General features: G+C 41.8%; 1 protein-coding gene across 6 annotated transcripts in view; it reads left to right on the top strand.

Annotated features, from left to right (window-relative positions):
* Positions 1-13,355, top strand: part of LOC126267126 (protein-cysteine N-palmitoyltransferase Rasp) — a 120,202-nt gene that overhangs the window by 46,689 nt on the left and 60,158 nt on the right. For 5 of the 6 annotated variants that reach the window (XM_049972048.1, XM_049972045.1, XM_049972044.1 and 2 more), the window contains exon 3: positions 12,568-12,753. The exons of the other annotated variant lie outside the window; for it this stretch is intronic. In XM_049972048.1, the coding sequence (XP_049828005.1) occupies positions 12,568-12,753 (186 nt within the window). The remainder of the gene's footprint in view (positions 1-12,567; positions 12,754-13,355) is intronic. 6 annotated transcript variants of the gene reach the window in all.

Below are 13,355 nucleotides of genomic sequence, written 5' to 3'. Positions count from 1 at the left end.
TCTGTATTTCCGAACAGGTCAGGAGTGCCCGTATTTTTAAGGGCGTCCGCTTCTGAGTGCTAACCTCTTCAATTTCACCACAAGGTGTCCCCAGTTCACACAGTAAATTTTCTATAGCTATTACCTTATTGTTAACCTCTCGATATCCCCGCTGTATATTCTTTTTGATTCTTACTACTACACATTATTACAGATCTCCTCAACCAAGAGATATTCTTCTTTCCCAGATTCCACTGTTAAAATTGATGACTCCAACCCAAAAGCTACTATGAGCTAACACCTAACTTCACTTTGTATATTATCCAGATGTATATGTGCTACAGATATTTTAAGAAGAACCAATTCTAATACAGAAAGATAGATATAAATTATTTTAAATAATCAAAAATCCCTAAAGTTATTCAGTTTCTGGGTTGTTGCCTACCACGAGTTGTAATGCCATAGCGATGCCTCACTGCTCTACCAGCTTAGGAAGTATGCTTCTGCTTACTCTTTTCAGATACCTGGACTGACTTCACCAATATGCCTTAACTGAAATAGCAAATATACGTACTATGTTAAAACTTCCTCTCTGAATATTGGTTTTAATGCATTTAACTTTTCACATACAGTTCAACTTGCAACTTTCGCCAGGCTTAGCAACCCATGGTCATGGTAGAGTGAGATATGAAAAACTGGCCAGACAAGTACAGTGAATCAAAGTTACTTGGCCCCTCCAGTAAGACTATGTCAGAGGTGTAGCCGTAAGGGTATAAATAATTGATCTTAGGCACTCAAAGCATTCAGTCATTCTGCTACTCTGTCTAAATCTTGAATCGGAGAGAATGGTGGGCTTTAGAGTATCAGAGTAACTACAACCCACCCTTGATGGTGGAAGTCCGTTGGCAACATAGCACTGATTAAATTGTGGGCTTCTGTCATGAAGTGCGCCATACCTGTGGTATGGTAGCTCTATGACTTCGGGGTAGACGTGAGGAGCTGGGGTCCAGCCAGTTTGTGTCCTCAGAGTGATTACAGCCTACAGATTCCAAGCTATGTACAATCTGGCTGAAGTGCTCTCGTGGCTTCCTAGCCACTTGATGTCTTCACCCACCATCCTGGTCTACCCCTGAGGGTGAATGGAGCATTGCTGCTTGGGCATCTAGCATCAGCCAACATACCCAAGCACATGACATGGAGACAATGAGTATGTGCAGGTATACTTACCCGACACATCTCCGGAGGGCCTTGGCAGCCCATGCTCATGGTTATGGCTGGTGGTGTGCACATGCTGCAGTAGCAAGCACAGTGACCCAGGACAATAAGAGCCATGGAGTGTGATTGGGGCATCAACACATTCAGCAATCTGCTGCATTTGCTTGCACACAGTGGGGCTCTGATGTGGACTGGAGTGCTGTATAAGACTGTTTGAATAAACACCTGTCAGTTTCACCACTGTTTCACTGCGCATATAGGTGTGAATTTGTCCGCTCCCTCACTATTTCTCTGATCCATCCTGACATGTAGCAACGTGGAATAGACTGGGTTGTTACTCTGCAAGTAAAGCAAAAATTAAATTGTATTAACTATAGTTGTCTTGGGACTGTCCAACAATTCTATATAATGTCATAGTTACGAATATACTAGAGGGAAACATTCCACATGGGAAAAATATATCTAAAAACAAAGATGATGTGACTTACCAAACAAGAGCGGCGGCAAGTCAATAGACACGCAAAAATACACACAAAATTCAAGCTTTCACAACTGACAGTTGCTTCATCAGGAAAGAGGGAAGGAGAGGGAAAGACGAAAGGACGTGGGTTTTAAGGGAGAAGGTAAGGAGTCATTCCAATCCCGGGAGCAGAAAAACTTACCTTAGGGGGAAAAAAGAACAGGTGTACACTTGCGCGCACACACACACATATCCATCCGCACATACACAGACACAAGCAGACATATTTAAAGGCAAAGAGTAAGGGCAGAGATGTCAGTCAAGGCAGAAGTACAGAGGCAAAGAAGTTGTTGAAATACAGGTGAGGTATGAGCGGCGGCAACTTGAAATTAGCGGAGGTTGAGGCCTGGCGGATATCGAGAAGAGAGGATATACTGAAGGGCAAGTTCCCATTTCTGGAGTTCTGACAGGTTGGTGTTAGTGGGAAGTATCCAGATAACTCGGACGGTGTAACACTGTGCCAAGATGTGCTGGCCGTGCACCAAGGCATGTTTAGCCACAGGGTGATCCTCATTACCAACAAACACTGTCTGCCTGTGTCCATTCATGCGAATGGACAGTTTGTTGCTGGTCATTCCCACATAGAAAGCTTCACTATGTAGGCAGGTCAGTTGGTAAATCACGTGGGTGCTTTCACACATGGCTCTGCCTTTGATCGTGTACACCTTCCGGGTTATGGAACTGGAGTAGGCGGTGGTGGAAGGGTGCATGGGACAGGTTTTACACTGGGGGCGGTTACAAGGGTAGGAGCCAGAGGATAGGGAAGGTGGTTTGGGAATTTCATAGGGATGAACTAAGAGGTTACGAAGGTTGGGTGGATGGCAGAAAGACACTCCTGGTGGAATGGGGAGGATTTCATGAAGGATGGATCTCATTTCAGGGCAGGATTTGAGGAAGTCATATCCCTGCTGGAGAGCCACATTCAGAGTCTTATCCAGTCCCGGAAAGTATCCTGTCACAAGTGGGGCACTTTTCTGGTTCTTCTGTGGGAGGTTCTGGGTTTGAGGAGATGAGGAAGTGCCTCTGGTTATTTGCTTCTGTACCAGGTCGGGAGGGTAGTTGCGGGATGCAAAAGCTGTTTTCAGGTTATTGGTGTAATGGTTCAAGGATTCGGACTGGAGCAGATTCGTTTGCCACGAAGACCTAGGCTGTAGGGAAGGGACCGTTTGATGTGGAATGGGTGGCAGCTGTCATAATGGAGGTACTGTTGCTTGGTGGTGGGTTTGATGTGGATGGCCGTGTGAAGCTGGCCATTGGACAGATGGAGGTCGATGTCAAGGAAAGTGGCATGGGTTTTCCAGTAGGACCAGGTGAATCTGATGGAACCAAAGGAGTTGAGGTTGGAGGTGAAATTCTGGAGTTATTCTTCACTGAGTCTAGATCATGAAGATGTCATCAATAAATCTGTACCAAACTTTGGGTTGGCAGGCCTGGGTAACCAAGAAGGCTACCTCTAAGTGACCTATGAATAGGTTAATTGTTGGTATGTCTGGCCTTCAAAAGTGAAGGAGGTGTGGGTCAGGATGAAGCTGGCTAAGGTAATGAGGAAATAGGTTTTAGGTAGGGTGGCAGGTGATCGGCTTGAAAGGAAGTGCCTTTCCTCCTGACCCCACTGACACCCCGCACCCTTAACTTCTACCTTCTTCCTAAAATTCACAAACCCAATCATCCCGGCCGCCCCATTGTAGCTGGTTACCAAGCCCCCACAGAATGTATCTCTGCCTACGTAGATTAACACCTTCAACCCATTACATGCAGTCTCCCATCCTTCATCAAAGACACCAACCATTTTCTCGAACGCATGGAATCTTTACCCACTCTATTACCCCCGGAAACCATCCTTGTTACCATTGATACCACTTCCTTATACACAAATATTCTGCATGTCCAGGGCCTGGCTGTGATGGGGCACTTCCTTTCATGCCAATCACCTGCCACCCTACCTAAAACCTATTTCCTCTTTACTTTAGCCAGCTTCATCCTGACCCACAACTTCTTCACTTTTGATGGCTAGACATACCAACAGTTAAAGGGAACAGCCATGGGTACTAGGATGGCCCCCTCATACGCCAACCTATTCATGAGTCGCTTAGAGGAAGCTTTCTTGGTTACTCAGGCCTGCCTACCCAAAGTTTGGTACAGATTTATTGATGACATCTTAATGATCTGGACTCACACTGAAGAACAACTCCAGAATTTCCTCTCCAATCTCAACTGCTTTGGTTCCATCAGATTCACCTGGTCCTGCTCCAAAACCCATGCCACTTTCCTTGACGTTGACCTCCATCTGTCCAATGGCCAGTTTCACACGTCAGTCCACATCAACCTACCAACAAGCAACAGTACCTCCATTATGACAGCTGCCACCCATTCCACATCAAACGGTCCCTTCCCTACAGCCTAGGTCTTCGTGGCAAATGAATCTGCTCCAGTCCTGAATCCCTCGACCATTACACCAACAACCTGAAAACAGCTTTTGCATGCCGCAACTACCCTCCCGACCTGGTACAGAAGCAAATAACCAGAGGCACTTCCTCATCCCCTCAAACCCAGAACCTTCCACAGAAGAACCACAAAAGTGGCCCCACTTGTGACAGGATACTTCCCGGGACTGGATCAGACTCTGAATGTGGCTCTCCAGCAGGGATACAACTTCCTCAAATCCTGGACTGAAATGAGATCCATCCTTCATGAAATCCTCCCAACCCCACCAAGAGTGTCTTTCGGTCGTCACCTAACCTTTGTAACCTCAGTTCATCCCTATGAAATCCCCAAACCACCTTCCCTACCCTCTGGCTCCTAATCTTGTAAACGCCCCCGGTGTAAAACCTGTCCCATGCACCCTCCCACCACCACCTACTCCAGTCCTGTAACCCGGAAGGTGTACACGATCAAAGGCAGAGCAACGTGTGAAAGCACCCACGTGATTTACCAACTGGCCTGCCTACACTGTGAAGCTTTCTATGTGGGAATGACCAGCAAAAAACTGTCCATTTGCATGAATGGACACAGGCCGACAGTGTTTGTTGGTAATGAGGATCACCCTGTGGCTAAACATGCATTGGTGCACGGCCAGCACATCCTGGCACAGTGTTACACCGTCCGAGTTATCTGGATCCTTCCCACTAAAACCAACCTGTCAGAACTCCGGAAATGGGAACTTGCCCTTCAGTATATCCTCTCTTCTCGATATCCGCCAGGCCTCAACCTCCGCTGTCAAGTTGCCGCTGTTTATACCTCACCTGTATTTCAACAACTTCTTTGCCTCTGTACTTACGCCTCGACTGACATCTCTGCCCAAACTCTTTGCCTTTACAAATGTCTGCTTGTGTCAGTGTATGTGCGGATGGATTGTGTGTGTGTGTGTGTGTGTGTGTGTGTGTGTGTGTGCGTGTGCTATCTTGCCCCTAAGGTAAGTCTTTCTGCTCCCGGGATTGGAATGACTCCTTACCATCTCCCTTAAAAACCACGTCCTTTTGTCTTTCCCTCTCCTTTCCTCTTTCCTGATGAAGCAACTGTTGGTTGCGAAAGCTTGAATTTTGTGTGTATTTTTGTGTTTGTTTGTGTGTGTCTATCGACCTGCCGGCGCTCTTGTTTGGTAAGTCACATCATCTTTGTTTTTAGATATATAATGTCATAGTTACATAGACTGAAATATGTAGCACAACAAAGTTAACTTCTGTTTTATTTACTCAAGATTCAAATCAGAATCTCAGAACATATTTGCTTTTAAATACACACTGGAAACCCAGGATCACCAATAAATGTACTGACTTGAAGGGTGTGATGTGTTTCTATTGAAAACCACTACCTGTCTTCCCAACATGAATTTAAAATACGTGACGTATAAATATGTGTTGCAGACATTTTGATTGCTTTTAAGAGACTGCTTTTAGGTTTATTATTTTATCTAGTTGTACTAAATACAAAATAACTTCAGCGGGTAGACACACTATTGTGCACAAGTATGTAACATAGGCTGACACATTTTACATAAAAATGGTTAACTGTATAAGCACACACTGTGTATAATAAAAAATTCACTGTATTTATGTTTTAATACTGTGTCATTAGCTGTATGGACTGTTCATGCTGACAAATCGGTAGGTTACTGAAACTCTGATGCATACTGTATGAGCATCTAAGTTACTGAAGAGATTGCAACTATTACTTGTTTACCATACTCTTTCTAACCAATACTTCATTAAATTCATTAATACATTTGCTCCACTGTGAGGTTAGAGTTACAACCGTGCCATGTAATGGATAAATAAACAAATTTATATATCATTTATAGTGTATAAAGCTGGTAAATTACAGTGTTTAATTGTAACAGAAACAGTAATTATATTTATGACTTCCCCTCATGAACCATGGACCTGGCTGTTGGTGGGGAGGCTTGCGTGCGTCAGCGATACAGATAGCCCTACCGTAGGTACAACCACATCTGTTGAGAGGCCAGACAAACGTGTGGTTCCTGAAGAGGGGCAGCAGCCTTTTCAGTAGTTGCAGGGGCAACAGTCTGGATGATTGACTGATCTGGCCTTGTAACAATAACCAAAACGGCGTTGCTGTGTTGGTACTGCGAACGTCTTAAAGCAAGGGGAAACTACAGCCGTAATTTTTCCCGAGGGCATGCAGCTTGACTGTATGATTAAATGATGATGGCGTCCTCTTGGGTAAAATAGTCCCCCATTCGGATCTCCGGGCGGGGATTACTCAAGAGGATGTCGTTATCAGGAGAAAGAAAACTGGCGTTCTACGGATCGGAGCATGGAATGTCAGATCCCTTAATCGGGCAGGTAGGTTAGAAAATTTAAAAAGGGAAATGGATAGGTTAAAGTTAGATATAGTGGGAAATAGTGAAGTTCGGTGGCAGGAGGAACAAGACTTCTGGTCAGGTGACTACAGGGTTATAAACACGAAATCAAATAGGGGTAAGGCAGGAGTAGGTATAATAATGAATAGGAAAATAGGAATGCGGGTAAGCTACTACAAAAAGCATAGTGAACGCATTATTGTGGCCAAGATAGATACAAAGCCCACACCTACTACAGTAGTACAAGTTTATATGCCAACTAGCTCTGCAGATGACGAAGAAATTGAAGAAATGTATGATCAAATAAAAGAAATTATTCAGATAGTGAAGGGAGCCGAAAATTTAATAGTCATGGGTGACTGGAATTCGAGTGTAGGAAAAGGGAGAGAAGGTAACATAGTAGGTGAATATGGACTGTGGCTAAGAAATGAAAGAGGAAGCCACCTGGTAGAATTTTGCACAGAGCACAACTTAATCATAGCTAACACTTGGTTTAAGAATCGTGAAAGAAGGTTGTATACATGGAAGAACCCTGGAGATACTAAAAGGTATCAGATACATTATATAATGGTAAGACAGAGATTTAGGAACCAGGTTTTAAATTGTAAGACATTTCCAGGGGCAGATGTGGTCTCTGACCACAATCTATTGGTTATGAACTATGATTAAAACTGAAGAAACTGCAAAAAGGTGGGAATTTAAGGAGATGGGATGAAGTAGTGAAGGCAGCAGTGGATAAAGTAGGTAAAAAGACGAGGGCTAGTAGAAATCCTTGGGTAACGGAAGTAATATTGAATTTAATTGATGAAAGGAGAAAATATAAAAATGCAGTAAATGAAGCAGGCAAAAAGGAATACAAACTTCTTAAAAATGAGATAGACAGGAAATGCAAAATGGCTAAGCAGGGATGGCTAGAGGACAAATGTAAGGATGTAGAGGATTATCTCACTAGGGGTAAGATAGATACTGCCTACAGGAAAATTAATGAGACATTTGGAGAAAAGAGAACCACTTGTATGAATATCAAGAACTCAGATGGAAACCCAGTTCTAAGCAAAGAAGGGAAAGCAGAAAGGTGGAGGGAGTATATAGAGGGTCTGTACAAGGGCGACATACTTGAGGACAATATAATGGAAATGGAAGAGGATGTAGATGAAGATGAAATGGGAGATACGATACTGCATGAAGAGTTTGACAGAACACTGAAAGACCTGAGTCGAAAATGTGAAAATTACTTAACGATCAGTTTAATAAGTCACAGCTGCAAAATACTAACGCGAATTCTTTACAGACGAATGGAAAAACTGGTTGATGCGGACCTTGGGGAGGATCAGTTTGGATTTCGTAGAAATGTTGGAACACGTGAGGCAATACTGACCTTACGACTTATCTTAGAAGAAAGATTAAGGAAAGGCAAACCTACGTTCCTAGCATTTGTAGACTTAGAGAAAGCTTTTGACAATGTTGACTGGAATACTCTAAAGGTGGCAGGGGTACAATACAGGGAGCGAAAGACTATTTACAATTTGTACAGAAACCAGATGGCAGTCATAAGAGTCGAGGGGCATGAAAGGGAAGCAGTGGTTGGGAAAGGAGTGAGACAGGGTTGTAGCCTCTCCCCGATGTTATTCAATCTGTATATTGAGTAAGCAGTAAAGGAAACAAAAGAAAAATTCGGAGTAGGTATTAAAATTCATGGAGAAGAAGTAAAAACTTTGAGGTTCGCCGATGACATTGTAATTCTGTCAGAGACGGCAAAGGACTTGGAAGAGCAGTTGAATGGAATGGACAGTGTTTTGAAAGGAGGATATAAGATGAACATCAACAAAAGCAAAACAAGGATAATGGAATGTAGTCGAATTAAGTCGGGTGATGCTGAAGGAATTACATTAGGAAAAGAGACACTTAAAGTAGTAAAGGAGGTTTGCTATTTGGGGAGCAAAATAACTGATGATGGTCTAAGTAGAGAGGATATAAAATGTAGACTGGCAATAGCAAGGAAAGCGTTCCTGAAGAAGAGAAATTTGTTAACATCGAGTATAGATTTAAGTGTCAGGACGTCATTTCTGAAAGTATTTGTATGGAATGTAGCCATGTATGGAAGTGAAACATAGATGATAAATAGTTCGGACAAGAAGAGAATAGAAGCTTTCGAAATGTGGTGCTACAGAAGAATGCTGAAGATTAGATGGGTAGATCACATAAATAATGAGGGAGTATTGAATAGGATTGGGGAGAAGAGAAGTTTGTGGCACAACTTGGCCAGAAGAAGGGATCGGTTGGTAGGACATGTTCTGAGGCATCAAGGGATCACCAATTTAGTATTGGAGGGCAGCGTGGAGGGTAAAAATCGTAAAGGGAGATCAACAGATGAATACACTAAGCAGATTCAGAAGGATGTAGGTTGCAGTAGGTACTGGGAGATGAAGCAGCTTGCACAGGAAGTAGCATGGAGAGCTGCATCAAAAGTGTCTCGGGACTGAAGACAACAACGACAACAACAACAACAACAACAACAACAACAACAACATCTATGACTTGTATTTACTTTTCTGTCAATCTTTTTCGAATAAGCACTTTATAACTTTCTTACGAAATGAGATGATTTTGCTAGATGGACTTTTTACATTGCTTTCTTGTTGTTGTTTTTTCTTTCATTTACTTACATTTTATAATTATTTCTTTTGTGGAAAATGTCTCAGACTGTTACCACTTTTCTTGCTTTCAGGGTTCTATTGGAGCATGTTGTCTGAATATGCTATCTTGGCAATAAAGTCAAATTCAAGCTGAAGTATTCTGTGCTACAGCAACTCTGTACAGATCACTAATATATTTTCATTTCAAGTGCTTTATGTAATAACTGAATTGATAAATTTATCTTAATCTTTTTTTGTATGTTTCTTTCCGTTTTATCCTGTTATGATCTTCTCTTCAGGCATTGGAGGCTAACTATCACTCTTCCCCACCATATGTTACCGTATATAGTGGTTACTTATCAGAGTTTTTCTTTAGATAACACTAAACATAGCTCAGATGAATGGTTCCACCAGGCAAGGGAAACTGTCATTATTGGTTGAGGATCTTAGAAACTCTCGGGCAGATTATATTGTACAACAAATTTCATGTTCTGTAATTTTCATCAACTAGTGCTTGGTATCGCCATACACTGCATTTTCCTACTTCATGAACTCAGTGCATTTCAACATCCAGTTCGTATACACAACCAGAAATCACTCTTCCTCAGTAAAGGGTTCTGCAGAGTCCCACTAGAGCAATAAACTGGAACAAAATTGGAACCAATATCAATTTCAAATAACCATCAAACCAAATATACACAGATCGCAGATGATTATATAATCCCTTCTGGATTCAACAACTCATTTAAACCTGCTAAATACTCTAGTACTTACAAAGATCTCAAACTCTGTTAAGCTCCAACCACCCTTTGAACTAACTCGCTCTTAATTTTGCTGATTGCGCACAGTATCACTAATACTGCACACAGTATTACTAATACTGTATGCAACCGGTAAAATTAAATTGCCGAACCACAAAACTCACCAGTAGTCAATTTGTCATGTTGACTTAGCCAATGACACACAGCCAAGCCCGACTGTGCATGGGTTAACAGATACCCAAGTTCACACAACTTCTGTTTACTCTGACCAAAAGTGTCCTGTGTATTGGAACAATATTAAATGTTTTTGGAACTATTGAAATGAATAAACAAACAGCACTTTCACAATTAGTACATTGTTTTAATCTGTCGTAGTCTCTTGTTGCTCAGGGGGCTGCTTGGTTGCACACACAGTGGATAACATTTTGCGGCTTCTCTCTGTTGCCTTCCCTCTATAACATTTTCAAACAGTAGTACATAGAACATAACAAGAACTGCTTATTTAATGATTGCAGTTCAGTTGATATGAACGTAAGTGAGGGTGATGTCTGCAATTTACTGTTACATCAATCACAACATATCTTGATACATCATAGCTTTTTCCGTTAACTTGGCTACCACCAGCTGTGATATTTGCTTATTTAAATATAGTGATATTAAGGATGCCCGATCAGATGCAACAATAGTCACAGCTGCCATTGGCACACAATGCACTGACCCATCTTCACTGTTACCAGACATTGTGGGTGGAGCACTGTGTCATCGTGATCAAAAGTATCCAGACACCCCCAAAAACGTATATTTTTATTATTAGGTGCATTGTTCTGTCACCTACTGGCAGGTAATAAAAGTGACCTCAGTAGTCATTAGACATCATATGAGAGCAGAATTGGGCACTCCATGGAACTCGTGGACTTCGAACGTGTTCAGGTTAATGGGGTGTCACTTTTCATACGTCTGTAATCCCCACTCCTAAACCTCCCTAGGTCCACTGTTTTTGATGTGATAGCGAAGTGGAAATGTGAAGGAACACATACAGCACAAAAGCATACATGCCGACGTAGTCTGTTGACTGACAGACTGCCGACAATTGAAGAGGGTTGTAATATGTAATAGGCAGACATATATCCGGACCATCACACAGGAATCACTGAAAGTACTATGACAGGTGGGAGGTGAGAAAACTTGAATTTCATGATCGAGCGGCTGCTCATAAGCCACACACAACGCTGGTAAATGCCGAACGATGCCTCACTTGGTGTAAAGAGCGTCAACATTGAACAATTGAACAATGGAAAAACATTGTGTGGAGTGATGAATTACAGTGGTGATCCGATGGCAGGGTGTGGGTATGGCGAATGCCTGGTGAACATCATCTGCCAGCTCTTGTAGTGCCAACAGTAAAATTTGGAGGCGGTTGTGTTACTGTGTGGTCATGTTTTTCATGGAAGGGGCTTGCACACCATGTTGTTTTGTGTGGCACTATCACAGCACAGGCCTACATTGATGTCTTAAGTACCTTCTTGCTACACACTGTTGAAGAGCAGTTCGGTGATGGTGAGTGCATCTTTCAGCACGATTGAGCACTTGTTCATAATGCACGGCCTTTGGTGGAGTGGTTACACAACGATAACATCCCTGTAATGGACTGGCGTGCCCAGAGTCCTGACCTGAATCATATGGAACACCTTTGGCATGTCTTGGAACACCGACTTCGTGCCAGGCCTCACCGACCACATTGATACCTCTCCTCAGTGCAGCACTCCTTGAAGAATGGGCTGCCTTTCCCCAAGAAACCTTCCAGCATCAAGGCTAAGGGTGGGCCAATGCTATATTTAATTCCAGCATTACTGACGGAGGGCACCACGAACTTGTAAGTCATTTTCAGCCATGTGTCTGGATACTTTGTCCACATAGTGTAGCTCCCTCATATTGGACTACGTCTGCCAACAACAATCCAACAAAAATAAGTTACCTGATGATTCCTCACCCACATACTAATTTGTGTTTTTGGAGACGTGTTTCTATTGCTTGTATGGGGTCACCAGAGAAGGATCAGTCGAGTTCATATGTACGCATTCATTCCATTCTGAGTCTGTTATTTGTACAATTGTTTTGTGTTAGGCTGTGTATGGGCTGTATTGTCTTTAACTTCATTTAGATTGCAAGAACATGTTCGTAGTACACTGATCATCCACTTCCACTGACTTGATTTTGAAGAAAATAGGTGCAGCATAAAAACACAGTTGAAGGCTGAAAGCTGAAAAATATACACTATTACAGCACAGAAAATGATTTCGTAGTAATGAGAGCAGTGTCTTTTCTCTTTTCTCACTGTATGTGCAGTTGCATTTTTAATCACTCTGGTTAAGTGATCAGACCGGAAAGAAAAACTAATATATTAAAGATGAAATGGCAGTGATCCGATGGTTATGACAATAGTTAAGGAATTTGGGTGTAGCAACCCTTCAGATTGAAAACTGGACTTTTGGGAGGTACGCTACAGTACCATCTAAAGTGAAAGTAATAAAATATAAAAGTATTTGGTACTACATATAGTAATTTCCCGTAACATTTTAGTTTACAAGCAGCACATACGCATAGCATTCCTTTTTCATATATTGTTTTTATTTGCAGCTCATCCCACTGTGGCATCTGACAATAGCCATTGCCTTTCTATTGTGGTACCTTGGTTCAACAGCAACAGTGTTCCTTCTCCTGCAGCCTTGTGTGTTTTACTTACTGTCAACAATGAGAAACAAGTCTATTCTGTGGGCTTTCAGCATTGGTATGTTAGCTTGGATTCACAGAGAGGATTCACTGGTTAGTGTTGTAACTGCATGGCTTTCGAAGCATTCTCTAATTTAATTATTACTCTACAACTTATCTTCCCTTGTATATTTAAGTTAGATTGATGTAATTTGAAATCATTAGAACCTAATGCCCACTAATTGCAGACAGCATTGGAAGTTAATTTTTCCATCAATATTTTGTCATGAGTGTTTTTCTTTAATTTTTAATTTCACTTGCAACTGATGATATGATCATAAAATACTGGTTGAAATTCACAATATGAAGCCTAGTTGTTCCATTTACAAAAACAGTTCCCTGTGTTGTCATTCTTAAAATCATATGGCTCTCCTCAATAACATATTTTGTTCTATTCATATGTGAGAGTGGGATGAAACTGATAGTGGTCTAACAGTGATTTAAGCCTAAAGAGTGGAAATGGAAAATATTCGAAGTGCTAGGTCACACATTCATCAGGAAAAAATATCTTGGTTTGTGCTAATTGATTTGGATTAAAAAAAAAAAAAAAAAAAACTTGTTACACCACAGAACTATGCAGCCCACCACATGACTGCAAAGAGTAATGAGACTGTAGAAAATACATACTTCATTAAGAATGTTCTAAGTACCATATG

This window comes from Schistocerca gregaria, chromosome 4 (genome assembly GCF_023897955.1).
Source record: "Schistocerca gregaria isolate iqSchGreg1 chromosome 4, iqSchGreg1.2, whole genome shotgun sequence".
Classification (NCBI taxonomy): Eukaryota; Metazoa; Arthropoda; class Insecta; order Orthoptera; family Acrididae; genus Schistocerca; species Schistocerca gregaria.
This window is presented reverse-complemented; position numbering and strand designations above follow the sequence as displayed.